We start from the raw sequence: 27,043 nt of genomic DNA, 5'->3' as shown, positions 1-27,043 counted from the left end.
AATGGTAATGCGGGACAAACAACCAAGTTTTCAGTGATAAACAGCTCAGCACCATAAATTATTTAATTCCTTTGTCAAAACCCCCTGGGAATAGACAGAATGGCTGTTCCCTGCTTTGATTCGTGCTACACTTGTTTGTTACATTGTGCGTTTATGTCTGGCACAGCTTGAACCTGCTCAATGAAAGTAATTACAGGGATGGGGGACAGATATTCCGAGAACGAGCACTCCGAGGACGCTGTGCTCTCTTCATTAGCCACGGCCTCTCCCTGCTGTGCTTTGCCAGCCTGGTTCCCTGGCCTGAGGCTGCTCCAGAGGGGAGGGAAGCAGGGCTGCTAAAGCCTCTCCACTGCCCACGCCGTTCCAGCTTGTGGATGCTCTTCCTCGTCATCTCCCCATCTCCCTTTCCCACTTTTTCCAAACTTGACAGGAAGCAAGGGAAGAATAAACTACCAGCCCATGGCAGGGAGAGCTTTTAATGGCTTGAATTAGCAAGGTATTAGTTTGTAAATCATATTAAAGCAGACCAGGTGATTGCTCCAACACTGGAAACTCCTCCTGTTTGGATGCCATGGGACAGAGAGAAACAGCAAGCGTTTCTCACAGCGGCTTGTGAGAATTTTTAGGGAGTTGTAAGGATGTTATAACTTGTTAAGTATAAACAATCTGCAGGTGGTGTTTTTCTACTTTGTCTGCCTGCTCTTCTCAAGGATGGCGTATGAGGAAGATGTTTTTGTTAGTTAGCCAATCAAACAGAATAATAAACCGCGTGGTTCTCTTGAACAAAGCCTTCTTTGCTCTTCCTACAATCCTGCCTGTCGCCCGTTCCCGCGCCATTCTCAGCACAAGAGTGACACTCCTGGTCTTGACGCAGCACTCAAACCCCACACCCAAGGAGGAAGAAAGCCCAGTTTTATGCCTGCAGCCCAGGCAGGTACTCACTTGCTGGAGTTCATGATGTATCCCGAGGGGCACTCGTGCACGCACTCGTTGTTGTGGATGACATGGCAGCCCGCCTCGCGGGCGCTCCTGCACTTGTTGTGCAGCTCCTGGCAGAAGGCGAAGGTGACGCAGCGCCAGCCCTCGAAGCGGTAGTGCCCAGCGGGGCAGCTCTCCACACACCTCCCGTCCAGGTAGAAGTTGCGACAGGCCACGCACTTGCCGGGGTCGTTGGGCTCCGTGCAGTCCCCCAGGCACTCGCTGTGGCAGCACTGCCCGTCCGCCGTGCAGCCCTGCGACTTGCAGGCAGGGGGACAGACTGGGGAAACACCAGAGGCAAACAGCTGAGTGTCACAGAGAGCCTGCCCACGTGTGACCTGAGAGATTACAGAGGTGACACCTGCTTCTGCTTGTCCTGGGAGCTTCCTGCGCGAAGGGGCAGCCATGGAGTGTCTGCCTCTTCTCCACTTGGTAGAGCAAATTCTGCCTCATCTCCTCCTTTCACTTGTCAGTGCAAATTCTGCCTCATCTCCACTTGGTAGAGCAAATTCTGCCTCATCTCCTCCAGCTTTCAGTGTAAATTTCAGTGTAAATCTGCCTCATCTCCACCCTTCAGCGCAAATTCTGCTTCATCTCCTCTACCACCTTTCAGTGTAAATTCTGCCTCATCTCCCCCTTTCACCTATCAGTGCAAAATCTGCCTCATCTCCAGCTTTCTGTGCTAATTGTGCCTCATCTCCACTTTGTAAAATCTGCCCCCTCTGCACTTGTCAGTGTAAATTCTGCCTCATCTCCTCCAGCTTTCAGTGTAAATTCTGCCTCATCTCCACCTACCAGTGCAAATTCTGCCTCATCTCCACTTAGCAGTGTAAATTCTGCTTCATTTCCACCATTCAGTGCAAATTCTGCCTCGTGTCCACTTAGCAGTGTAAATTCTACCTCATCTCCAGCTTTCAATGTGAATTCTGCCTCATCTCCTCCTTTCAGTGCAAATTCTGCCTCATCTCCACCTTTCAGTGCAAATTCCACATTTTAAGAACGTTTTTGAGGAGTCTTACCATTCATCCTCACAACTCATCAATGCTCATCTTCAAAAGAAGAAAACTGAGTTTTCCTGCTCCCTCAGTCCAGCACTGTGAGGCTCCAGGAGAGCCTTGGTGACTCTGGTGTCATTTCTGAAGCTCAGGAGTGATGAGACTCCACACTAAGATCTTCCCAACCTGGCACAGCCACTTTCAGCCAGAAAATTCTTGCTCCTCAGTTTAAAAAAATGAAGTCTCCTACAGCAGTACTGCAAATAGCACGTGTCCAACAGCACTTTTACACAACCCTCCATCTTTACCAGGATTTGCTTCCCATCTGTCTATCACCCTGTCCCTGGTTTCCTGGAGGAAGCCCTGGCACCAACACGAGCTCTTCAGTGGCTCTCCCAGCAAGTCCACAAAGAAGGGCACCCACAAGTGTTATTGCTTGAGGGTTTTATGGTTTTCTTTTTAATTACTCATTACTTAGCACCCCACAACAGCTTTAACAAGCAGTTTGGGCTCTGAACTCCAAACCAAGCAGAGCAAACACCGTGAGTAGCTCGGGGAGGAGCAGGAGGGCAGGATGAACAAACCCAGGGAAGCTCCAGGGGAAGGTCAGTCCTGCCCCTCAGCATCTCCACGCTCAGTGTGAGAGGTTCAAAGGAGGCTGAAATGATCAAAAACAACTCTGTAACCCAGAACACACCAAGAACTCTATGTCAGGAAAGAGAACACAGCTGAAATCAGCAGCCCAAGGGCCAACACCAGTGCCAAGCAGGGCTTCAGAAGCAGGAAGAAGGGCTTTAGATGGGGGACAGGGACCTGGATTTATCCTCACAGCCTTTGAGATGCAGCTGTGAATTGCCAAGATGCAGATCAAGACACCTCTTGTCCTCACCAAACCACAGTGTCCTGTCAGAGGGAACACCTGAGCAGCTCCTGATGCCCTGCCTGAGCCCCCTCGGTGCAGGGAGCCAGCAATAAATCCTGAATTAACACCACCTGCCTCAACATCTCCCCAGCTTTATGTCCAACACCCAGTGTCCAGGCAGGAGGCGCTTTATTAATTTATTTATTATTTATTTTATCCTGACCCAGCGATGTCCAGAGATTAAATATTATCTCTATTCTGAAATATTATCTCTAAATTCTGATTAAGGCACCTGAGCAGAACAGCAGCGGAATGTGGTCAAGTTTTATCCAGCCAAAGGAGCAGCATGTGGGAGCCACAGCACAACATGTTTGGATGATCCAACCCCCAGCTGTGTTAGGAAGAAAATCCCCCTCCGCCCCATGTTAGGAGATTGCAGAATTAAGTGTGCTAAAGCTGTTAATGCCATTCTTGGAATAAGCAGGACTAGATGAGGTAGTAAAGATGAGCAACCTCTGGTCTGCTCCAGCCTGATAAATCCCTTGAAGAAATATGAAATGGATAAAGCTGAAATTCCACCACAAGGACAATTTAATCTCAAATATCTTACTGCTTCCATGTTAGTCCTTCAGTACAGGTGTTTTCTCTGCATCACTCATCCATTACAACAAGCACAGGAATGTGTTTCAAATTAATTTCCTTTCCAACTTTTTGCCCTTTTCTAGCAACGGTTCTTATTTTGTGAACTTGTCACAAGCAGCACTTGATTACATGCAATAGCCAAATAGCAACCTGCAGGTAACACCTTGCATTAGACTCAATATAAAATGGGAAGCTTGCTTTAAAAGCCAGGTTATACATGGATGTTTTAAATGGTTATACACAGATGAACACAGTCTAGCAACAGGTGTCCTGGCTGCAGTTTATTAGAAATATTTGCAACAGAAAATTCCAGGATTTAGTCCAAAGCACTATCCAACTTACTAATTCTAGCCTGGAATATCAAGGTTTGTGAGCAGGGGGAAAGCCTGGGCTGTTTCTCCCACACCTGTCCTGAGACAGAGATGTCCTGCAAGGAATCCTGCTCTGGTTGGGTCCTCCCTGGAGCAGGGTCAGCTTGAAAAGCTGAAAGCACTGAAGCAAATGCAGGAATGGTTTGTGGGAGCTGGAGTGCGAGTGCTGCCAGCACAATTCCCTCTGTTCCTCACCAGTTTCCTCACAAAGGGAGTTTTCCCCTGCCTCTTTCATGCACAGGAACTACAAAGTTTAAAGTATCCAAAAGACAGCATTTGTTTTCCAAGGAGCAGCCAGGTAATTGGGAAAAGCCAGCCCTCATGCAAAGCACCCGGTGACACATGGCACCTACTTAACATTCTGTCACACAATATTTTTATTTAATTTGTTATGGAAACTAATCTTCAAAGCCCTCTGCTTATTTACACATTTTGAACTCAGCTGCAAGTATTCACAGGGCAGAAACCGCCTAAAGTCCCCACTCCAAAGGTTTTCAGAAGATACAATTAAACTATTTTTAAACCGTTCTTAACGTTTCTCTTTTTCCTGTTCCGCCAGCTTTTGATGTCTCAAAGACAGTTCGAAAAAAGCAAAGCACCCAAGGCAACAGCTCTTTTTCCATTAAGCACTCAAGACCAGAAATTCAATCACCATTTTGTGCAAATCCTCATTACCCAAGATCCTGAACAGATGTCATGACATTATCAAAGTCTGCATGCTAGAGAGCACCTCAAGTCATGTAAAACCTCTCCAGAGTATCTTCACTATGGTTTCTTACAACTGTTACTCCAGGCTATGTCACTCAGATGGACCAGAAATACGGGTTTTGTTTGGGTTTTTGCTGCCACGTTGTGCTTTCACGGCAGGCCAACACTGAATAGGTTTGTGCACTTCATTGCCCTTCTCCACCGAGGCCTGCAGACCCCAATAGGTGCCATGGCACACAGAGATTTGCCTTTTTGTACAAAAAAAAATTGGCTCCCCAGGGAATGATCTTGGCCCCAGAGCTCCAGGAGCGTTTGGGCACCGCTCCCAGGGATGCCCAGGGTGGGGTTTTTGGGGTGTTTGTACTCAAGGATCTTTGTGGGTGCCTCCCAACTCAGGACATTCTGTGGTTCTAAGGTGGCCTTTGGGAGCTCTGGCATGCGGGGAGGCTCAGGGCAGGTTCAGCCACAGCCCCCAGCCTCTGGTTAAGGGCTTTGGACAATCAGCACAGGGAAAAAAAACAACTCCCCCCATTCCTCACAGAAAGTCCGAAGGGAACTCCACAAACCCACGCAAGGGCACAAAGGAACAGCTGCTCTGGGCAGGGGCAGAAGCCACCACTCTGCACCACAAAAACTGCTGTGGGGCCGTGGACCAGGACAAAGCTGCCCAGCACAGCCACCACACCTCCTCACCACATCTGGAGGAACTGGGTGTTCAAAACCCCTGTCCCAAAGCTGACCAAGACCACAACACCTCCTCACCACATCTGGAGGAACTGGGTGTTTAAACCCCCTGTCCCAAGGCTGCCCAAGATCCTGACATGAACAAACCCGTGGAGAAACGCGGTGACACGAGGGGCTCCGACCTGTCCTTCCAGGATCCAATAAATATTTAACTCGCTGCTAGCGTGGCTCCCAAGACTGAGGGAACAATGCCTTTCCCAAACCTCTCTGATTAGAGATTCAAACAGACATTTCTTGGTGCTGCTGGGGCCCAGCTCGGGGGGACAGGCGGCCGTGGAGTCAGCGCAAAGGAATTTCCACCTCCGGATCGCTCCGTGTTTCACCACTTCCCCGTGCTCCAGGTGGAAACAACACTCACCAGACTGTAAACACATTCCCGAGCCAGCACAGGTAACCAGGTATTTAACAGGCAAGTCAATTAAGCGTTAAACTGTTAAAAACTTTAGTGTTAGGTCTTTTTTCTTGTTTCCTGTTAATAAAATGGTGAATTGTCCGAAAAAGAGAAAAACATCATTCAGGATAAGTTTTGCTGTTCCTCTGGGATTCTCTGCCACTGGGTGGGTTTTAATAGCAACATCCTGGGTGAGCTGAACTGGGTGTTCACACAGGTTTGGGTTGGGCAGGAGGAACACGGTTCAGTAAGGACAAATTCTGAACCACACACACGAACATCAAGATGCTGCACGTGTGCTGTCCAGGCACCACATGGGTTTGGGACTGATTTGTTGTGAATATAGGTGATTTTTTTAGATTGAAATAATAAGCCCTGCGTGCGTGGATGGGGGTCAGTGGAGGCAACCTGGGCCACCATGGGTGTCCAGTGTCCAGCAGCCAAGCTGGCCGAACTCTCCTCACACCACCAGCTCCTCTCCTCTGGCTTACACAAACTCTATTTTGATTATAGACAAGGCAATTAGGAGGCTCCAGATCCAAGGGAGTCCAGGACACAAAACAACTGCGGCAGGAGAACCGCCCTCAACCTCAGCCAATGCATTTGCTGCCTGCGCAGGGGAGGCATCCAAGCCAACCGCCCGCTATCTGCACAAGGCAAACAGCCTTAACCCTGCCAGCTCCCCAGCCAGCCCTGGCCTCCCACCACCACCCAAAACATCACCAGCCCAATGCAATTTAATGCCATTTAATGCCGCTGCAGGGCTGCCGTGGCTTTTGTGGTGTTTAATTGGCACGGGGTGTTTATAAGCTGGAGGGGAAGGCAGGAGGGAGCCGGCACGAAGGCGGTGTTGCCACGGCTGAAAATGGCTTTTTTTGGCTGAAAACGGCTTTTTTTTGGCTGAAAAGGGCTTGTTTTGGCCGTGCCACGGCTGCCCTGGTGCCAGGGCTGGGTTGGTGTCATGTTAGATGACGGGCACATGCACAGAACCCAAGGCAGAGCCCCACAGAAACAGGATCACAGTGCCCTGCACGCCCCTGTGGCTTTTTTCCCCCTCTTACTGTAAATGGCTGCGAGATGTGACATATAAATTTATCCCTACACACACAGAGTCCTGCTTGAGTTACGGCTGCAGAGGGAACTGTAATTTCATTTCCTAACGGTACAGTCCCGGCAGTGACCTCCGCAGCAATGGGTTCTTGTGGTTCTAAACAAAAACAAAACCAACAAGGAAAGAAAAAAAAAAAAATAAAAAGGAAACCCAAGGACTAATCACCCCCGGCAGTAACTCCTCAGTGTGTTGCAAGCATGTGATCTTAATTTAGTACTACAGAGCCTGGGCTTGCTTCCTGCTGCAAGTGCTGAGCAGCATCGCTGCTATGGAAATCCATATGTGTCTTACTCCCCATAAAACCATGCATGAAATCCTGTTGTACTTACACAGTATTTTTTACTTGATGGCTTTTGTTCTTTCACTCATTCTCTTCCAGTCAAGAAGACCCCTAATTCAGGCAGTTGTTAAGTGCCATTTGTCCTGTAAACGTAATTTTTATCCCTAAACTTGTTTTTGATTCTTTCACTCGTGATCATGTACTTTCTTGTGAGCATTTATTTGACCTGAACACATCAAGACAACACCTAATCCCAGTGCACTAATGCATCACAAAGCTGAAAACAGCTATTAAATGAAGCAAAACTCTGTCTGGTGAAGACTAAGTAAAAAATAATTGCAAGACTCACAGCAGATTGCTGCAAGCAAACCAGTGTATTGCAAACTCCACTGCATTGTGGCTTATTCCTTCAATTATTTCTTCATGTCACAGAGGCCAAAGAGGCAGAAACCTAAACCCCAAACCCCACCAGCAGCAGAAACGTGCCTGGGAGGGACAGGGCTGGAGAGCTCCAGTGGACTGTAAAAAGCACAAGGACTTTTGATCGCCTTGGTGACAAACAACAGCAGCTCCCCCAGCCCTTCCTGAGCCTACAAAATAAATGAAGTAACTAGAAGTGCACAAAAAATAGGAAGCTAACACAGTGATACCAAAATCCTGCTGGCAACGCCCAGGGTTGGCCACAGTGGTCAAGCAAAATTCAGGAAATAATCATGAGATGCTCAAGCAAATTTGATGTCACTTCTTCCCAGAGCTCAGCTGCTCTGACAACACTCATCCCTCCCTTTTCCCCAAAGACAACCAGGGAACAAGCCTTCCAAAAGGCATTGACTCAAGGGCTGTAACCCACAACAAAGGGCTGCAGTTCTCAGCACCAGCTCGGGAAGGAGCAAGTGCCAAATAAATCTCAGATTTTACAATCAGCACTAAAATAAAGTGTTATTTATAAAATAAGATATTACAGTACATAATGCCATGACCCCTCTGAACTGCGAGCTGGGAACGTTAGGAGGTCTGTATTTACACAGGAACAGATAAAATTAACTGCAGGTGCCTCCCTTCCCATGGACAGTGACTTCCAAAAACAACACACTTACTACAACGTCAAGGAAGCTCTTCCCATTGACATTTCTCAGGACAACATTACACCTCTTATCTCTTCTATCAGTAAGGACAAGGGAAAAAAAACTGTTTCTCCTCCCAAGCCTTCCACAAATTACGTGCTCAAGCGGAGCTACATGGAATGTCTCAGATATTCCAACCCGGGGCTCGGCTGCTTCCCGCCAGGAACAGATGAAACCCGCGGGGATGCTGGACCTGTGAGGATCAGCAAACGTGAGTTTAGACAAGATAAAGGAGTTTGGAGCCATGTGCCACCTTGTCCTGCCATGATAGTGGAAGAAGTTGTTGAATGGAGATACGGGAAAGGTTGAGCTCAGTTGTTTACAGAGGAAAGGGGCAGATAACAGCAGATCCCTCCAGAAACAGCCTCCTCTGTGCCAACCTTCTGCTGTTTAAACTGAGGAGTAATTCATTATCTTCTGCACTACACCTGCTGGTGGGGCATTTCCCTAGAAATACATATTTACTCCTGTGTGAATTATGACAAACAATATGGGAAACGTGGTAAGAGGAGCTCGCACACACGTATAGGCACATATTTTGGTTATATAACATACAAAATATATAAAATATATGTAAGTTATCTCAATATGGTGAAGCCTGGAGGAGTCATTAACCTCAATGGACCCACGATGCCTTTGGTCACTTGTTCTTCATCTTCTCAGGAAGTGACAACCTTTGCAAATGAGACAAGACACGGCCCAAGCGTGCCAAGTCCTGCGCAAATTCAGATTTCATGGATGGAGTTTGACAGCCCAATATCATCTCTTATTTTTGGGGACAGGACATCTTGGGCTACAAACCTCAGCTATGGAAGGCCCTCATATTCTCCCACTGAACCCTCAGGACAGGCTCTCACTTAAATGGATTTTTTAGACCCTTCTGTTTCTCTCCCTTGAAGGTTTCCACTCCTGCTCTCCTCTGCCACCCCAACTATCTACACAGAAAACCGGATGTTTCCCACCCAAGTATCCCTAATATTGCCTAGACAGAACAAAGATCAAAGAAACATTTTACTTTTGTGCATTTCAAGCAGTGGTGTTCATGGCTGCAAACCCCTCGTGAACTGGACTTACAGAGCAAAGCACCTCACACTGAAAAAAAATGAATTAATAAAGAAATTAAAACTCAAGACTAGGTCTGTTTTCATTCTCCTGGCACCTTTGAACTGAGCTGATTCCCCATGCAGGTACAAACAACTTGCAGAAATCAAGAAAAGCTGTTGGCCATCGAGCCCAAACTACCAAAACACAGAGTCTGATTTGAAAACACAGCAGCAACTGTTAAAGGAGGGACAAGTGTCACAAAGTGCACACCAGGATAGCGACCAGAAGCTGTAAATACTTTACCCAGTGTCTACAACAGTGCTGTTGTGCCATTCTCTGGCAAGCAGGTCAAGCCTGCTCCTTGTACTTTGTGTTCAAAATTACATGGGAGCTTAGTGTAAGGGATCAGAAATAACCACCCACCTCTCCTTGGCAGCTGGGTTTTTTTAATATGCCAGCCCCAAAACTGACACCACATCTTCAGGCAAAATATTGTATTTCATTCTGTACAGCAGAAGAGATGACTTGTAATTTAGACCAAGACCAGAATCTTTAACGTTAATTGGGTATTTCCCTGTAAAGCTTTGATGGTAATTTTGCTCACAACAACAAGGTTGGTTTTTTTTTGTTGTTGTTATGGTTTGTTAAATTTCAATCTTTATTACAACCCAAGGATTTGGTGTTATCATCCAACGGTTGATGCCACCTGGGAGCCTCATGAAAACTTCCTGTTAATATTTAACTATTTATTACTCCCCAATGTACAGCATCTTGTAAACATCCCTGTTCACTTTAACCTGCTCCTGCCAAACCTGCTCACTCACTGCAACCCCAAATCACAGGAAAAGGGTCCAGGCATGTCCTGAAAGTAAGTGATGGTCCTTGTGAGTCCCTTCCAGCTCAGGATATTCCATTATTCTATGATTCTAGGAGCTAACATGAAACAGACACAAATGGAGATAGACACAAGGACTCGGTGATGGTTTAAGAGCAAGGTCCATCTGATTTTTCCAAACACAGGTTATTAATTTTACCTACAAAGCCCATCCTGAAAATGAGGAGCTATGATAGGATCAGGGCATGAGGCAAAACGTCCAAGCTCTGCTTTCTACAGAGATAAGGGAGGGACAAGATTCCTTCCCCCAAGGCCAGGGGGAAGGATGTTGTAGTAAACAAGGCATGAAAGAACGAAAGCTATGCTGCCACGTGGGGATGAGGAAAGATGGAATTTTAGATACGTTATATAAACGTAATCCCAACACAGAAAACAACAAACCTGCACCAAAACAGAGGCACAGCTTCCAACAAAAATGGAGCTGTCCATAACTGAGAAAGGCAATGGAATGGGCGGAAGTATAAGATTAACCACAAGGAGATTAGGCTGATAACTAATGATCTACACAGAAATGTCAGGCAGAGGTTAAGATTTTAATCTGAGCAGATTTCATGGCGCAGTCATGAATTGTAAACATCGATACTGAAACCAAATTTGTGTTTGTGGGTGATGAGACTGAAAACAGAGAGGGAAAAGGAAGAGGATCACTCCAGATCTTCCTTTCTTGCTCCAGATCCCCTGAAGGCCAGGTGTGCAAAGAAAGGTGGATTTTCCTGGGAAGCAGAGTTAACTGGCTCTACCAAACAGATTTTTTTTTTCCTGAAATGACCAGGGTGCACGAACTGTTCAGTGCACAGTCACTGAGCAAGCTGCCCAAACCCAGGCTCACCAGGAGCACTGACACATCCATCCTCCACTGATTTCCTCCACACTGTACTGTGCCTCCAGACACTTCACAGGTGTCACTTCAGCTTTCCCTGAGCCTACAGTCATTTTTTCCACAGCAATATCTGAACACTGGAAAGGAGAAACAGATGCAGTATCTTGCTAGCCAGTATCAAATCCGTCAGTTCTGTATAAAATTGTCTCAACTCCTCGAGTTGTGGCCTCCTCAGCTCCTGACCATTCCTCTGCACACCCTTCCCTGTTTGCCCAAAGCTCTACACACACTCACCATGGTTTATTTCCAGGCATAAGAATTTCCTTAGCAGGACTGAAATAGATACTGTTTGCCTGCAGAGCCAAGCAATGTGCAATGTATTTTTATTTACTACTCGCCCTCGTCATCCTTGGCATACCAGCAATGCCCATTTTCAAGTAATTCACTGTATACGAATGTGGCACTGCACAAATTATCCAGCTTGGCTCTTCCCAGATATCCACTGGCTTAACAGCTTCTCCTTACAAACACACTGATCCCTGGAGTTTTTTGTGACTGTGCCACATCCCTCTGCTGCTCTAACCCAGATGCCAAATGAGAAATTATAAAAATGACCAAAAGTCACACAAACACAACACTGAGGAAAACCAAACGACTGGAGATGAGTACAAAAACCATTAACTACATTGCACAAGCCACCCTTGGAGGCCATTAATCTATCTCTCCTTGTAAATTACGCAAGAGAAAGTTGTAATCTGAAGGCATTTAATGCCAAACTAGTTGTGCCATCTCAACAAGGCCAACAAGAGGAGAACTGAATCATCCAAAGTTACACTGAACTCGGGAGATCTTGGATTCTCAACCTTCCTTCTACAACAGTTGATGGCTCCAACTGTCAATGGTCAGAATTGTGAAAATTCTGCTTTATTTCACACCATGCTAAGCTCTTAAAATAAAACTGACTGTCACCGAGGTCACAGGGAAGTGCAGGAGTAGTGAAAATCCCATTATCCATCGGGAGGAACAGGATCTGCTGACATCCCCCACCCCTGCAGGCGTGTGCCACGGTGCTAAAAACCTTCACTTTATCAGCACAGGACTCAGATACGGTCTAATCACCAGCTGCCATCAGCATTGTCCACTGCAGAGCAATTAGGATTATTCAGAGCTCTCTAATTGATGCCACAGCCACACACCTGCAGATCCCTCATGGGGTAGTTACTGGGGAAATCACCTTACAATGGAGAGAGCCCTCTGGGGAAAAAAAAATTACACAAATCAGCATTACAAGCAAGAAAAAGAGATTGGATTCTCCTCTACAAGCAACCTGAAGCCATATCACTTTCTCCAGGGACAAAGAGCCTTTTTCTTCACCAAACTCCAGAGGTTTCAAGTCACAGCTCAGAGCTGCTTTCACTGGAATCTGCCGGTGGAAGGGAGCCCAAGGAGTTTTGGAGATGCCACCCAGTCCATTCACCTGTCCAAGGCCACTTTAAATACTTTACCTAAGACATATCTGATGGTTGTTTCTAGCTATGATATTTTATTAAAAATCCTTTCCTGAGATTTTTCCCTTCCTGAGAAGCTGAGGAGCCTCAGGAGAGAAATGTAAACAATAACTCTCTGCTGCTGTGGAATGCATCAGGTACATCTTCTATTAGTCTGTGTAGATTGTTTTCAATTGATGCCCAATCACAGCCACCTGTGCCAAGGCTGTGAGCAGTCACAAGATTTTTGTTATGCATTCTATTCGATTCTTGTTCTTTGTAGCCTGATTTCTCTGTTCTCTCTGTTCTTTTAGTATAGTTTTAATGTAGCATTTTAGTATAATATATAACATAATAAATCAGCCTTCTGAAATGGAGTCAAGCCTTGTGTCTCTACACACAGAGAGTTTATTATGTAAACAATAACTCTCTGCTGCTGTGGAATGCATCAGGTACATCTTCTATTAGTCTGTGTAGATTGTTTTCAATTGATGCCCAATCACAGCCACCTGTGCCAAGGCTGTGAGCAGTCACAAGATTTTTGTTATGCATTCTATTCGATTCTTGTTCTTTGTAGCCTGATTTCTCTGTTCTCTCTGTTCTTTTAGTATAGTTTTAATGTAGCATTTTAGTATAATATATAACATAATAAATCAGCCTTCTGAAATGGAGTCAAGCCTTGTGTCTCCACACACAGAGAGTTTATCGCAACAGTTGTTTGTCTAAATCTATACTAAAGTTAAATTTTGCCTCGAATCCCTTCCTGCATCGTCCCGCTGACTTTATGGAAGTCACAAAGTCAGACACAAAACCTGTCAGTGCCAGGGGAGACTGGCAGTGCCCCAGGGCACATCCAGCACTCAGCCCTCTGCAGAACACCAAGAACAGCACAAAGCAGAACCAGAACACCCAGAGCAAAGCAAAGCCCTCGGTTCCAGCTGATTGCTGGGTCCTGCTCAGCCTCCCCCAGCAGCAGAACGAGGTGTGGATTTGAACCAGAGCCACTCCAAATCAGGCTCCGGGTGGACAGACACACAGCAGAGAGAGTCACTGGCAAATCTGAGCACTGAGAGAGACCCGCAGAGCCTTTGAAAAACACAATCTGAAGTTCTTTTTGTTATCACAGATTAGAGCATGTGGAAAAACAACTCTTCCCTGGTGCAGATGAGCAAAGAGCATCACGAGGCTGCTCCTCCTTTGGCCGCCGGAGCCATGCAAAACACGGGGACGTTTTTCTTATCACACCCACCAAATTCACACACTGTACAGGCTCAGAGCAGAACATTTCATATTTCCCAGAACAAAAACTGACACTCGATGCAGATACCCAGTTCTAATGGACTGGTTTTGTGGACTAGAAACTCGATATCCAAGCAGTGAAAGAGCAGACAAACACTACACAAATTATTTAAGCAGCTCTGGAGATAAGGTAATTGGAGTGTGGAAGAGAAGCCTAAGGAAGATCTACACGTGGCATTTATTTTGCTAATTTGGTAATTGTAGAGATGCTAATGAGGTGAGAAGTTGTTTCAGATAAAGCACCAGTTCACACATAAATTGCTTTATCCTTAAGTCTCCAGGTAAGACTGTCCTGTGTGCTCTGCTCCCCTTGCCAGAAACAGTGTTCAGACACCCAGAGCCTAAAGTCCACAGAACTGAATGAACAGAGAAATAGTTTATTGAGCTTTAAAGGCTTCAAGTACTGTTTTAAAACAAAAGCCTTATTCCCCTAAGCCCTGTTAAGGCTCCACTGGGCGAGACTTTCAGACACTCAGACATCACACTAAGGAGCGCCATTTCCTCTCTGGCTTTTGGGAGCTTTTGAGGGGTTCTTAGAGGGAGCTCTTGGACTCCTCCATCCCAAACTGAAGCTGTGTAAACACATCAGCCTGACTTCAGAAAGATACATTCAGAAAAGACCAAAGACCAGAAAAAAACGGTCCTGTTCATTTCATTAAATCACTGCTCAATGTTTGCACTACCCAGAGAATAAAACTGGATTGTCTTTGCAGAAAAGACAAGAAGAACATTTGTCTGACACTCAAATTTTAATGAATCCTTTCATTGCTCATGAAGTATTAAAATCCTTGCAGTGCCGTAACACAACATGGATGTGCTTAATGAAGTTGAAAATGGAAACAGAAAAATGCTTTGTTATCCTGTGATGGCTGTGGAATTGCACATGCCTTACCCCTGGGAAACCAACACACAGGGATAAGGCTCCCTGCACAATTCCTGAGATTTTCTAATCAAGCCCACCTTCAAGTGCAAACATTCTTTATGTACTTTATCAATCACAAAACGCTGCTGATACGACAGAGTTTGTCTGCAGCCTCTGTGTGAGGGATTTCCCAGTGCCCAGGTCAGTGCAACAGCTGGAACTTGACTTTTTTGCTGCAGGTTGCTGAGTGAACTCTCAGTTCCTGCAGATATTTCAGAGCAAACAACTCAGGAGCTGATGTTGTCTCACTCACGTTATCGGAAGCGTCGCTGTCTAGTTCAGCAGCTCTGCCACACACCCCAAATAATCCATCCCTGCAACACCCAGTGTCACACTCGGGATCTTCGCATCCATGGGAGAAAATCAGGCAGCAAACAGCCCCATTTTGTGTCATCAAAGCGCTGTGTGAGAACATCCCATCCCAGCACCCAGCTCCTCCCTCTCCACAGGGAAGGAGTGTCTGCTCCTGCCCCTCTGGAACACCATGGAGAGCCCAAGCTCCTGCCCTGGAGCCCTGCTCATGGGCTTAGAGCCTTGCAGCGCAATAATGCTGTGTGCCCCCAGCATAATTCAACTCCCACAACTACAAAACCAGAGAAAAATATCAAAAAAATTGGGCTGGAAATTACGGCTACACAACTGCAAAGCTGCCTGCTCCCTTCCCTTCCTCACACCCCACAGTCCAACAGGCTTTGTTTGGATGAACACACTGGGACCAACCTCCTCCCTCCCTGCCCCAGACAATTCACATTTCAAAACCACTAAATGAGGAATCGTGCCCAGGGGTCAGAGCAGAGTGAGCAGAGGGAGCAGCAAGGCAGAGCCGCAGGTGTTCTCTCCGACCTCTGACAAACCTGCTCCCTAAGTTCCCTTAACTCTGACTTAAAACCATCAGTCTTGGGCTGTAAGCTGAGCTCAGGCTCAGCTCATCACATCAGGGCCCTGAAATTCCAGTGTGGCCACGCACCAGCACTGATCCTGGGGAGTGCTGAGTGACCAGAGCTCGATGTGTGCAGCTCCAGAAGCCTCCAAACTGCACTGAAAACAGACTAAAAAGACCTTGCAACTTATACACTCCTCATCAGACCAATCTTGCTAAATACCTGCCACCCTTTTATGTCCATGAACGAGGCATGATTCCTGAGAAGGGTCACAATTCCTGACAGTTCACCCGTCCAGCACCTGCCAGTGCATCAGCAACTGCAGAGTGGGAGCTGAGCCCTGCAAACGCTGAAACTGCCTGAGTTACAATTCCAATGGAGCAGCAGCTCTTGGCATCCTTGGAAAAGGGCACCTCTGACCTGATACACAAGATTAAAATCACATTTCTCTTTCTGGAGTGCACCAAAACCACGCACACCCTGAGTTCTTTAGAAACATGCTGAAGAGAATTAATCCCAACATTCTGCTGAATGCTACTCTAACTGGACTTTCTTTCCGACCTTTTGGTGGGATTTCCTTCAAAACACCATCTTCCTCAGAGCCTTCACCCCTCCAGGTGCCCAAGAAGCAGGGAAATAAACACCATCTCAAATGAAGGAATTCCTGCTGAGGAACAGAAGCTCATTCTTAGTACAGAGCATCCAATTCCAGCTACAAAACATTCTGGACAAGAACAGGTGCCGAGCGTCCTGACCTGTTTCGTCAGTTTAAACCCAGATTCACAAGGGATCCAGACTCTTCACACAAATCCATTAAAGCACTCAGCCAGCACTGAAGCACTGCAGGAGCCAAAGTTAATTCTCTGTTTGTTTTACATGTCACAAGCCAAAAGGAAAGCCAGGCCGACAACCTGCAGCGACGTCAGCCCGTGCCCCCCAGTACCCTCATCCAAAAAACTCAGATAAAGACAAGGCAATGGCTGGGATCCATATCTCCCTGCACACTTATGCAATGCCAGACAAAAACTGGGCTCAAAGCAGGAGCTGGGATAACTACAGGCTCATCCTAAGCAGGCAATCCCAGCCAGGACCCCCAAAACTGCTCCATACCCAACTTTTTTTTTCTTTCCCACCTACCAACAGCCTTCATTCAGCTGCATAAACATCCCAGCAAGTTCATTCACATCCCTCAATGGGAATTTGCAGACAATTATAGGATATAATTGGGAAGCCTAATCATTGAACTTGTACCCAGCTATTGTTAGAAGCTGAGAGGAGGGTGAGTGCTGCTTCCTCCGCTGGTTATTCCCCAGCTCTGTAATTAATCAAAAGGTCCTGAAATCCTCAGCCTTTCAGTTAGAAATAATCTTTGTGCTGGTCACACCTGGGGGGTTTTGACCTTTTTTTGCGTTTTCTTTTGGGGTCTTTATGTTTTGTTGGGATTTTTTTTAAGCACAGCAATTATTTACAGAGGCAATCCCTGTCAAATCCAATTCCTGATAGGAAAAGATGTTTCAGAGAGCTTTGCCAAGTGACATATTTCAGTTGGTTTGCTCACACACTCTGAATGCACTTCTTTGTACAGACCCAACAGTTCACAATCCCTTCACAGCCTTGAACAACAAAGACTTCCAGTCCCTTCCCTGTAAAATCAGACACTGCTGTCCCATCACACAGTTTACATTTATTCTCCTAATTTTGCCTAAATCCGGGAAGCAGCATCTGAACTGCACACAATTTAGGATACTTTTACAATTAATTAGAAGATTTTAAATGCAGAATTTCATTGCCTTGCCTACATGAAGGAGGTGTAAAGGAAAGAAAACACACAGAATACACAAGGCACCCTGAACATCCAGCAGGATTTGCTCTGAATGAAACACATCTCCTCCTCCCTGAGCAAACACATCACACCAGGTGAACCATTTCCTGCTCTCCCATTCATGCATTACCAACACATGGTAACTCTGTCACTCACTATTATTATTATTATTATTATTATTATTATTATTATTATTATTATTATTATTATTATTATTATTATTTACATTCTCTGACTTCCCCCTTGCACACCCAGAGAGCAGCATTTTCCAAAGAATGTGTCTGCCACATCTCGTTGTTTTTATCTAACAAGGGGTAGTGCAGGTTCCATTGTTTAAGCAAAAAAAGGTAAAACAGGAACTGCTGTTGAAGGGGGAAAAGTTCTACCTGAATCACCCTTGGAACTCCCAAGGAGCCAAAATCAGGATCAGAGATTTAAGAACACCTGGAGTATCCTCAGTGCTGAACCACTGCACTGAACTCCTCTCAGCCTCGAGGGCCCAGACACCAACCCAAATAACAAGTGTTTTTGGGAAAGGCTAAGGTGAAAGAATTAAAACAAGGTGAACACTCTCCCAGTTTTTACCATTTCAGCAGCAAGATACCCCGTTCTCCTCATCAGAAACCTTTGTCTTGGAAAAAATTTTGTACAGGAATTCAGGTCTCTCAACTGTGGGGAGGAATTCTCTGTGTATTTACATTTCTAAAGATGACATGGGTCAGACAGTTCCTTCTGAAGTGCTGCTTGGGAACTGGGGCAGGAGCAGGAAACCTTCACTTCCCACCCCAAATTTAAGTAAAGGTGCAGCAGTGAAGGACCTGATGAAACATCAGCTCAGCTGCACCCGTGGGGATTTCTCAGCAAGCTGAGACCCTTTGTATTGAAATCCTACAGCCTTGCATCACCCCAGCTCAGTGCAGAAAAGCTGCTCCAGTTTTTCCCCAGTTTTGTTTGGTGTTTCCAGAGCAGCACATCCTTAAACAGCCATTTATAGGAGGGATTGTTTCCACCCCTTCTCCCCCAACTCTGGGCTGTATCACAACCCCCAAGCACCATAAATCTCTTAACTACTCTTAATAAGCTCAAGTGAATTAGCTGGGGATGTCCCAGCGTTGGCAAAGTGTCACCACTGCCCCAGCCATGGGCCCTCAATAAAACTGGAGCTTGGCAGGGTCAGCACAGACACCCCAGCGAGATTATCCGGTGTCAGTTCCCATCTGGCATTTGTCAGAGCAAGGGAAAAGAAAAAAAGGCAGCCCTTATCAGATCTCCAAATAAAAGGAGCACTTCCACTTCATGTAATAGCAACTGGAAAAATTTCCTTTGTGTTTGAAGCTTTAAAAATATCTCTGCCCTTGAGGTTGGCTGAGTCTGCTCAGTGCCTCGAGACCCCTTTCCCATACAAAGGTAATAAAACCAAGCTCATGGTTACAGAAATTCCCAGCACATAAAAATTACAGGAAGCTGTTGCTAAGTAATATTTCTACCTAAGTAAACATCACAAAGCGTTTCCCACACACACCTCTGAACTTTGTTATTCAAACCTGCCTTGAAGAAGTTGAGAGTTGCAGAATTTCTGCTGGCACTGGTCTTGCTGAGAGTGCTCAGTGCTGTTTCACAGCAGCTGAAAGACATTTCAGGCTGAGCAGTGTTTTTCTCAGGGCTTTGTTGTGCTGCTTGTACTTGGGAACAAAGCAGCTCCTCAGTTCCTTACCTGTCCTTTATCTGTCCCAGAACTTTCCCCAGATAAATCACAGGGAAATTCAAGAGAGATCCTGTTGTATCCCTTTGTCTCTAGAGCTGTTTCCCAACATGACAGAAAAAAAATAAATCATAGAATATCCTGATTTGGAAGGGACTCACAAGGATCATCGAGTCCAGCTCCTGGCTCTGCACAGAACCACCCCAAAAATCTCACTGAAAACCAGGAAAAACATTATTATTTTCACATAGAACCTTTCTTTAGCAGCTCTTTGCATGTCAATTATTCCACACTGTCATCCTTTCCATCTGCTGCTTTATGTCTTCTTCAATGGACACAAACTGTTTCATCTACTTTCCACAAAGTCAATATTTTGCCACAAATTCTAAATTGCACTAATGGAGAAACAACTTTTGTTTTTATCATAAAAAAATGAGATAACAGATGGAAAAAAAGGGCCTATTGACAGACCTGAAATGGCCCACACTGATAATAACTCAAATTTACTGGTAGCAAGAAGCCCCAGGATGAAGCAGGTAACAGATTCCTACAAAGGTTTCATTCAGGATGAACAAGAGAACTTGAATTCTATCTTACTTTCTAATTAATGAGGCCTACAGCTCACAGAATTATAGAATTAATCCCAGAATGGGTTGAGTGGAAGGGACCTCAAAGCCCATCCAGTGCCACCCCTGCCATGGCAGGGACACCTTCCACTGTCCCAGGCTGCTCCCAGCCCTGTCCAGCCTGGCCTTGGGCACTGCCAGGGATCCAGGGGCAGCCACAGCTGCGCTGGGCACCCTGTGCCAGGGCCTGCCCACCCTCTGAGTAGAGAATTTCTCCCTAACATCTGGCCTAAATATTTCCTCTTCTAGTTTAAAGCCATTCCCCCTTTTCCTATCACTACTTGGCCCTGTAAAAACTATTTCAGATATCCATGCTTATATCCCAGGAATGTGGCCCTTCAGTGTTCACCAAGGGACTGTCTGATATTGCAGATAATTTTGTTGGTAACTTTTATTTGACCATTCCACTTTTCCTTCCTATTGCCTTACTCCACTTCCACATGACCCCACGTGCAATAAAAGGCTGAACCAGCCTTTATAATTAGACTGTCAAACCCATCAGCCTGCTCCAAGTTCTGTATGGACAGAGCAGCCTGGCTGCAGGGAGAATTGGCAGGAAATCCTATTTCAGAGGGAATTGTTCCTTCCGCAAGAGGAGTGACAGACATATAGGAAAAAAAAAAAAAAAAAAGACGTGGAAAAAATGCAAAATATGAAAATCATGTTTGGCAGATCCAGACCGAGGTCTAGGACGTGGCATTTCCAGCATTTTTGTTGTCTGCATTCTTCAGCAAAGACGCTCTCTGCAGTGCAGGACCAAGAAGTACATTTTGATGGCAATAAAATAACTGTGTATGTGAAAAAAAACCCTGTTAAAAATGTCAGCGAAGAGGTACAAAACCCCCAGAACAGGAACAGCACTTGGCTGCCATAAACAGCATCAGGCTAGACCCAAATTCCAAACAGACTACACATTTCCCTCCCTGCCTACCCAAAATATAACATGAGTTGGCCTTAATTGAACTGACTTGGTTTTCACACCAACATGAGTGATTTAGGAGAAAAAAAAAAGAAAACTCTGAGGAAGCACATCCCAACAGATCTCAATCCATGGTGCATCCACCTACACATCCTTGCACTCAGACACAGAATCCTCTATACTGCCACTGGTTTTCAAATGATTTCAGTTCCTCCCCACTGGTTTCATCCCCAACCTTTGCTCCAGTGTCTGTAAGAAGATCCTTTACTTTGTTGTCCTGAACACTGTTATCACCAACTGGAAAAAAAAAAAATTCCAGGCTGGAATTGTAGCCACGGGGATGATTCAGAGGCTTGGATATGTGCCTTGGAGATAATTCCATGCTATAACTGAAAAGTTAGTTTTGGAGGCAACTGGGATATTTGCACTGATTAAATAAAGGAATAATTAAATAAAGGAGGGATAATGTGGAGCAACCACAGAGAGCTGGCAGGGGAAGGGCAGGGATGGTGGGGAAGAGATGGGGGACTCCAGGACCCTCTCCAGCCCCAACTCTGCACTTCCCACACACACAAGACCTTTCTGAGAATGCCAGAGTCCTCGAGGCTGGGAAAGACCTTTAAGGTCAAGCCCAACCCCAGCACCACCACTGTGCCCATCCCCAACCCCTGTCCCAAGTGCCACATCCTCACTGCCTTTGAGCACCTCCAGGGATGGGGACTCCAAGCTTCCAGAGCTTCACAGCCTTTTCCATGAAGAAGTTTTCCCCGATTTCCCATCCAAACCTCCCCTGGAGCAAGTGGAGGCCATTTCCTCTCATCCTGTCCCTTATCCCTGGGAGAAGAGACCAATCCCCACCTGGCTGTCCCCTCCTGTCAGGGAGTTCATGTTCCAGCCTTCCCACAGGTGCACTCCCAAATTTCTTGCCCATTTCCTAATATTTTCCAGCGAGACTCCAAGCTTAGCTAGCTGGAAAAGCCGGTCAGCTTGGGACTTGGCTCTGTCAATTGACACCCACTCTGTAAAATCAAAACAATCAATATTTACATATCCTTGAAGGGTTTTTCCCAGTCCCAGGGCAGCAGTTTAGACAGCAACAACTTCCCATCCAGAGATGCAAAAAAATTAAAAATAAATAAAAAAAAAAAAAACAACAACAAAAAAAAAACAGAACCAGGAGATTCTACACCAAGTTTCATTAAACAAACCAGGGGTACAAATAACCTGGGTTAAAAACTCCACACAAAACCAAACTTCCCTCTGAAAATGATACTGAAATTGCTGCATTTCATTCTGGTTAGAAGACAAAGAGAAAAAATTAAAGAGAATACACTCAAATCCAGAGAGGCAGGAGACCTGAGCACAACACTGACTGTGAAGATTCCCAGATAAGCTGCAGAAACACAGAGGGAAAGATTTCAGGACATTAATACCGTGGGTACTGGGTATTGTGGAAAATGTAGGACTTTTGAACAACTAATATGATCAAGCAGAAGCTGTTTATTGCTTCTATTACACTTTTATAGATTTTATAAGCTACTAAATACACACTTTTTGATCGGTGTTTTTGTTTTGTTCACTTGGTTTTTGTTTGTATTTTTTGGAGTATATGATTTGTTACAGTTTAGGTGTTTTACAGTTTTCTGTTAGCTACTTTTTGCGGTCTTGGTATTCGGTTTCTCAGCCTCTTCTTCCTTAATTTAGCACAATTTTTGTCCTAATAGCTTTGACCAATTCTTGAGGCTTTGACAGCACACTTAGAGGCAGCCTGGCTGGTGCACACCATGCACCCTTGCAAATACACTGCAACAACTGGGAGCTGCTGCAAGGCTCTTCAGGCTAAGGAAAGCCAAAATACAATTCACACAAGCTTTTAATAATCTTGACAAAACAATTACACATGCTAAGGATACATTAGGGCTGGCAGGAGAACAGAGAGGCAGCGATTGCACCGGCAGGTTCGTTAAATAAATGTCACTTAATCTCCACCACTGGCGTGTGCTCAGAGTCTAAAGGCTACTCACAAACAGACAAAAAAGGGCTAAAAAACCTCTCAGGCTGTCAAAACAACTGCAGAAGCACAGGGGCAGGTGTCACAAGGCACGGGATCACACAGATCCCAGCCTGTGCAAAACAGCGGCCACCAAAAAACTAAAGTCCAAATCCCAGCGTTCAAACAAAGATAAGCCTGGCTTGTTAAGTGCTTTGGGAAGTGCATTCCAGTCACTGCCCAAATATTCAGGAGCATGGCTTTCCTACTGCTCCTTCTGCAAGGGACACACAAAACCAGAGCATCTGTGTATAGTGCCTTTTGAACCCATTTTCTGATTAACATCTCATTTTCTGGGTCAAACAGAGGCAGGTACTGGACAGGTGCCCTCCAACAAACTCTTGCATCAGAGGCTCAGGAGCTCAAATTTCTGTCCCAGTGGTAAAATATTTTCATTAAAATATTACATTTCTCCAGGTTTCATGGAAATAGGCAGTTTTTTTAAAGGAGAGAAAACCATCCATTCCAGTCTGCTGCAAGACAGCCCCAGAAAATTCACAGGAATTTTGGGGCATTATGTTCTAGGCACTAAAAAAGTGTCAATTAGACTCTACCCTTATGAAACAGCAGAAAACACAGCACATGAAATGCATAAGAAACCAGGTTTCAGTGCTGATGTAACTGCATACCTGAAAGTTTGTAAATAAAATGCTTTACAATATTATTTTTCATTTTAAAAAAGGAACACACGTACACACTTGCATCTTCTTGCTCATACCCTGTTATTCTGGCCACAAAAAATAACCACTTTCTTTAAAAGGAAGCTGGATGATTTTGGGGTGAGGAGTAGCAGAGGGGAAACCACATTAATTGCATTAGTTTGTGCATACTGGTAGGAATTCCTCCTCAAATTTGGCACTTAGCACTCAGAGCTGCCCTTTAAAGCTTGGCAAGAATTTCTCTCCAGCCCACAAGTTTCCTAATTTCGTCTCAGGCCACACTGGTTCGTTTGGATGCACGACCTCCAGAAAGGCAGACAACCCTAAATGTGTCACTCTCACCTCAATTCACTTTGCTCCCCGTCAAGTCAGATTTAACATAAATCAAAGCCAATATATAATTAAAGCTAAGCTTAAGGTCAGTTCCAAGTTTGGAAAAAAACAAAACTGTATGAAATTAAAAGCAACTCTAAAACATTTGAGGGAGGACTGGGGTGGCAGCAGCAGTGAGCTTTTTGAGCACAGCTTCTGCCCTGAACCAAAGCCCTGGGCTCAAAGCTCTGTTATTTCACCCTCTACCCCATCCAGGTCCTCTCTTCTCAGTCTGACTTCCAGCTTTTTCTCTGTGCAAATGCTGCTCACCCACCCACAGATCTTACACCTTTTTGTGGCAGGAAGGTTTGGAAGATGGAATTGCACCTTTCCAGAATGGGGTTTATTCCACTGAGACTTTTCCCCACTGTTGTGCTTCCACCTGCTGAAGCCTCTCAGTCTGGACTTTCATTCCCTCCTCAAACCCCAATAAAGACACTCAGAGTACCAACTGTTACCCAAGACACTCACAGTCTGTTAAGCTGGTGAGCTCTGGGCAGCTCCTGACTCTGCAGGAGAGCCAAACACAGAATTCTGGATGCCTTATAAACACAGGTGGAAGAACTGCTCAAACCCATCCCAAAGGTTTTCTCTTCCTCTTCTAAGGCAAATTTTCAGCCCTGCTTTTAGGAATCTGTGTTTACAGGCAGCAATCAGCAGGGACCTGTCAGGCCTCCAAGAATCCCAGAGTGGTTTTGGTGGGAAGGGACCCCAAAGCCCACCCAGTGCCACCCCTGCCATGGCAGGGACACCTTCCACCATCCCAGGCTGCTCCCAGCCCTGTCCAGCCTGGCCTTGGGCACTGCCAGGGATCCAGGGGCAGCCACAGCTGCTCTGGGCACTCTGTTCCAGGGTCTCACAGGTCCTGACAGGTCACAGCCCCAGCTGAGACCCCTCACCGTGCACTCACCTCTCTGGCAGCGATCGTGCGTCCAGCAGCGCTCGATGAAAATCCCGTTTATCACCGTGGGGGGACAGTTGCTCTTCCCTTTCACAGTGCCTGGGCACACATCTCCACACTCTTCTTTGTCATCCTTGTTGGCCACGATGTAATTGTCTTCTACAGAATCCAAAATCCTGGACCAGTCGATGGTGGACAGGTAGCAGAGCTCGTTGTTCTTCTCAATGCGCACGGCGCCCCGCGTGATGTTCATCAGGTTGTAGAGGCCAATTTCCTTCAGGTGAACCATCTCAAAGATCACCAGGGCGTAGTTGAAGAACAGGTGAGTCCCTCGGATCACAGTGAGGTTGGGGAAGAGGCCCTTCAAGCTCTCCAGGCCGTAGACACGGAACAGCAGCAGGTAGTCAGTGATCATGGTCAGCTTGGGGAAGCTGAGCTCGCGGAAATCTTCGGGCTTGGTTTTGAACATCAGCAGGATCTGCAAGTGGCCCTCGATCACAGTGCAGTTCTCCAGCATGTTCAGCCTGGTCAGGTTGTTGCGGATGTCCATGCTCCTGCAAACTGGGAGGCAAAGGAGAATTTATTTATTTAACAGAAGCTTAATTGCTGGAGTTTTCCAAAAACTCCGTTTTGTCCAACCACCCCGAGCTCCACTGGGGACTTGAGGCCCTCTCAGCGAGACAGGCTTCAAGTGTTAAGAAATACACTGTGGGGAACATTCCCTGGTATAAGGTTACAAAACAAGAGCATTTCATCATTTTTGCTGCCATCTTGAGTGCCTGCCTGTTGCCTCTATCACGACTGCAGTGGTAACACCAGTGCTGGGACATCACAAAGGCAAGAGATGTCTGGGCTGTTCTCTTCAGGGAGCTGCCAGCAACACACCTACCTCGCCTCAGATTGTGCAATTCATGCCAGGGGATTAGAGGGAGGCATTTAGAACGGTTGCAGGGAGGGGAAGATAGGAAAGAATAATGGCCAGAGATGGTAGTGCTTGGGAAGAGAGCAGAAAAACCTGGAAATGCACAGGAGCACAGCCCACGCTCCTGCCCAGACTCTGCTGACAGGAGTAATTTACTACATTAGTAATTTTTGCCCTGAGCATTCTTTTCAGATGAGGTGTTGGGGCTTTTTTTGTGATTCTTTTCTCAAGGGTGCAAATCTCCCTCTCTTGACTACCTGGGCCGTTTATTTCATAGAACCAGTAACCAAAGAACTGGCAAAGTAAACAAATACCTGAAGCATAAATTAGAAGGTAAACTGAATAATAGGAATCCAGGCACCAGCGAAAGGAAAAAGTTTGAATAGGGAAATATTTTTTCAACTCTAAGCACAGGTAAGAAATCAAGAAGGAAATTTGCAGCCCCACGCCTCTACAGCACAACAAAACAACCCTTTTGTGACAGCCCCTTTGAAACCGACTTCATAGGAACATCAGCCAGACCTTCATGTTCAAATACAGGTGGGTTCTTCCTGAATTTTTCCTTTTTGAAGACTGCATCCACTCAAAGGATTCTCTCTTTTGTCTACAGCTGGGCAAGTGTCTTCCCTCCCCACTTAAGAAAAAAAAAAAACACAGGCTCTTTCCTCTTTTTGTCACTATATGTAAAGTTCAGCAGCTCTAAAACCACCACATGACAGCTCCAAGGGATCACCCAGCCTTACAAAACTGACGTGGACACAAACATTTCACAGTAAGGATTGTCTGACTCCTCATGATTTAACACAGGGGTTAAAACCAAATTCTACGCAAATATCTTAATAATTATTCAAAAATTTGCTCCACTGACTGCAAGAAAAAAAAAAATTGGCAATACTAATATGGGATTTGCAGCAATGCTATTGCCCAATGGGATTTTTTGGCACTATAACCAAGTCATTTCATAAATTGCTTTCTGGAAGAAAAAAGCCAATGCACACGGTGCCTCAAGGATTAAGGATGTACTTGGAAAAAGTGGGAAAAGGAACCTGATGACCAGCCAGCAACAATTCTCTGCCCCAAACTGTACTGCTACACATCCCAGCCTGGCATAAAAGACCTGGGAGAGCAACAGATTCAGCTAAAACGCTCTGGATATTTATTTGCAGTAAATAACACTGGTATTTCCACAGAGCAAGTGCATGGCAGGTCAGGTCAGTGAAAGGAGAAGTAACAGAGGGACACGTAAGAAATTGAAAGACTGAATACAACTGAAGTCACCAGGGCAGCTAAAATTACCAGATAAATTCAAAATGCAACGTCTTGGTTCTTATTTATCCTTGTTCTCATTATTGTGGGGTGCACAGCAGTGCTGGGGTGGTCTCCACCACCAGCTGCTGCACACAGGATCTGTACTGCCTGCTGGAATGGACAGCTGACCTCAAGGAAAAGGAAAGGTCAAAAAATACAGAGCAGGAATTACTTGTGAGAGTCAGAGCTCCAGGCTATTGCTGTGGCT

General features: G+C 45.7%; 1 protein-coding gene across 1 annotated transcript in view; it reads right to left on the bottom strand.

Annotated features, from left to right (window-relative positions):
- INSR (insulin receptor) overlaps nucleotides 1-25,164 on the bottom strand; it is a 48,806-nt gene extending 23,642 nt beyond the window's left edge. The window contains exons 1-2 of the mRNA XM_041414816.1: nucleotides 24,615-25,164; nucleotides 943-1,258 (exon numbers count right to left, since the gene is read on the bottom strand). Coding sequence (XP_041270750.1) covers nucleotides 943-1,258; nucleotides 24,615-25,155 — 857 coding nt within the window. The 5' untranslated portion in view covers nucleotides 25,156-25,164. The remainder of the gene's footprint in view (nucleotides 1-942; nucleotides 1,259-24,614) is intronic.
- Nucleotides 25,165-27,043: the final 1,879 nt, after the last annotated feature.

This window comes from Onychostruthus taczanowskii, unplaced genomic scaffold (assembly GCF_017590055.1).
Source record: "Onychostruthus taczanowskii isolate IOZ18803 unplaced genomic scaffold, ASM1759005v1 scaffold106, whole genome shotgun sequence".
NCBI classification, from domain to species: domain Eukaryota; kingdom Metazoa; phylum Chordata; class Aves; order Passeriformes; family Passeridae; genus Onychostruthus; species Onychostruthus taczanowskii.
This window is presented reverse-complemented; position numbering and strand designations above follow the sequence as displayed.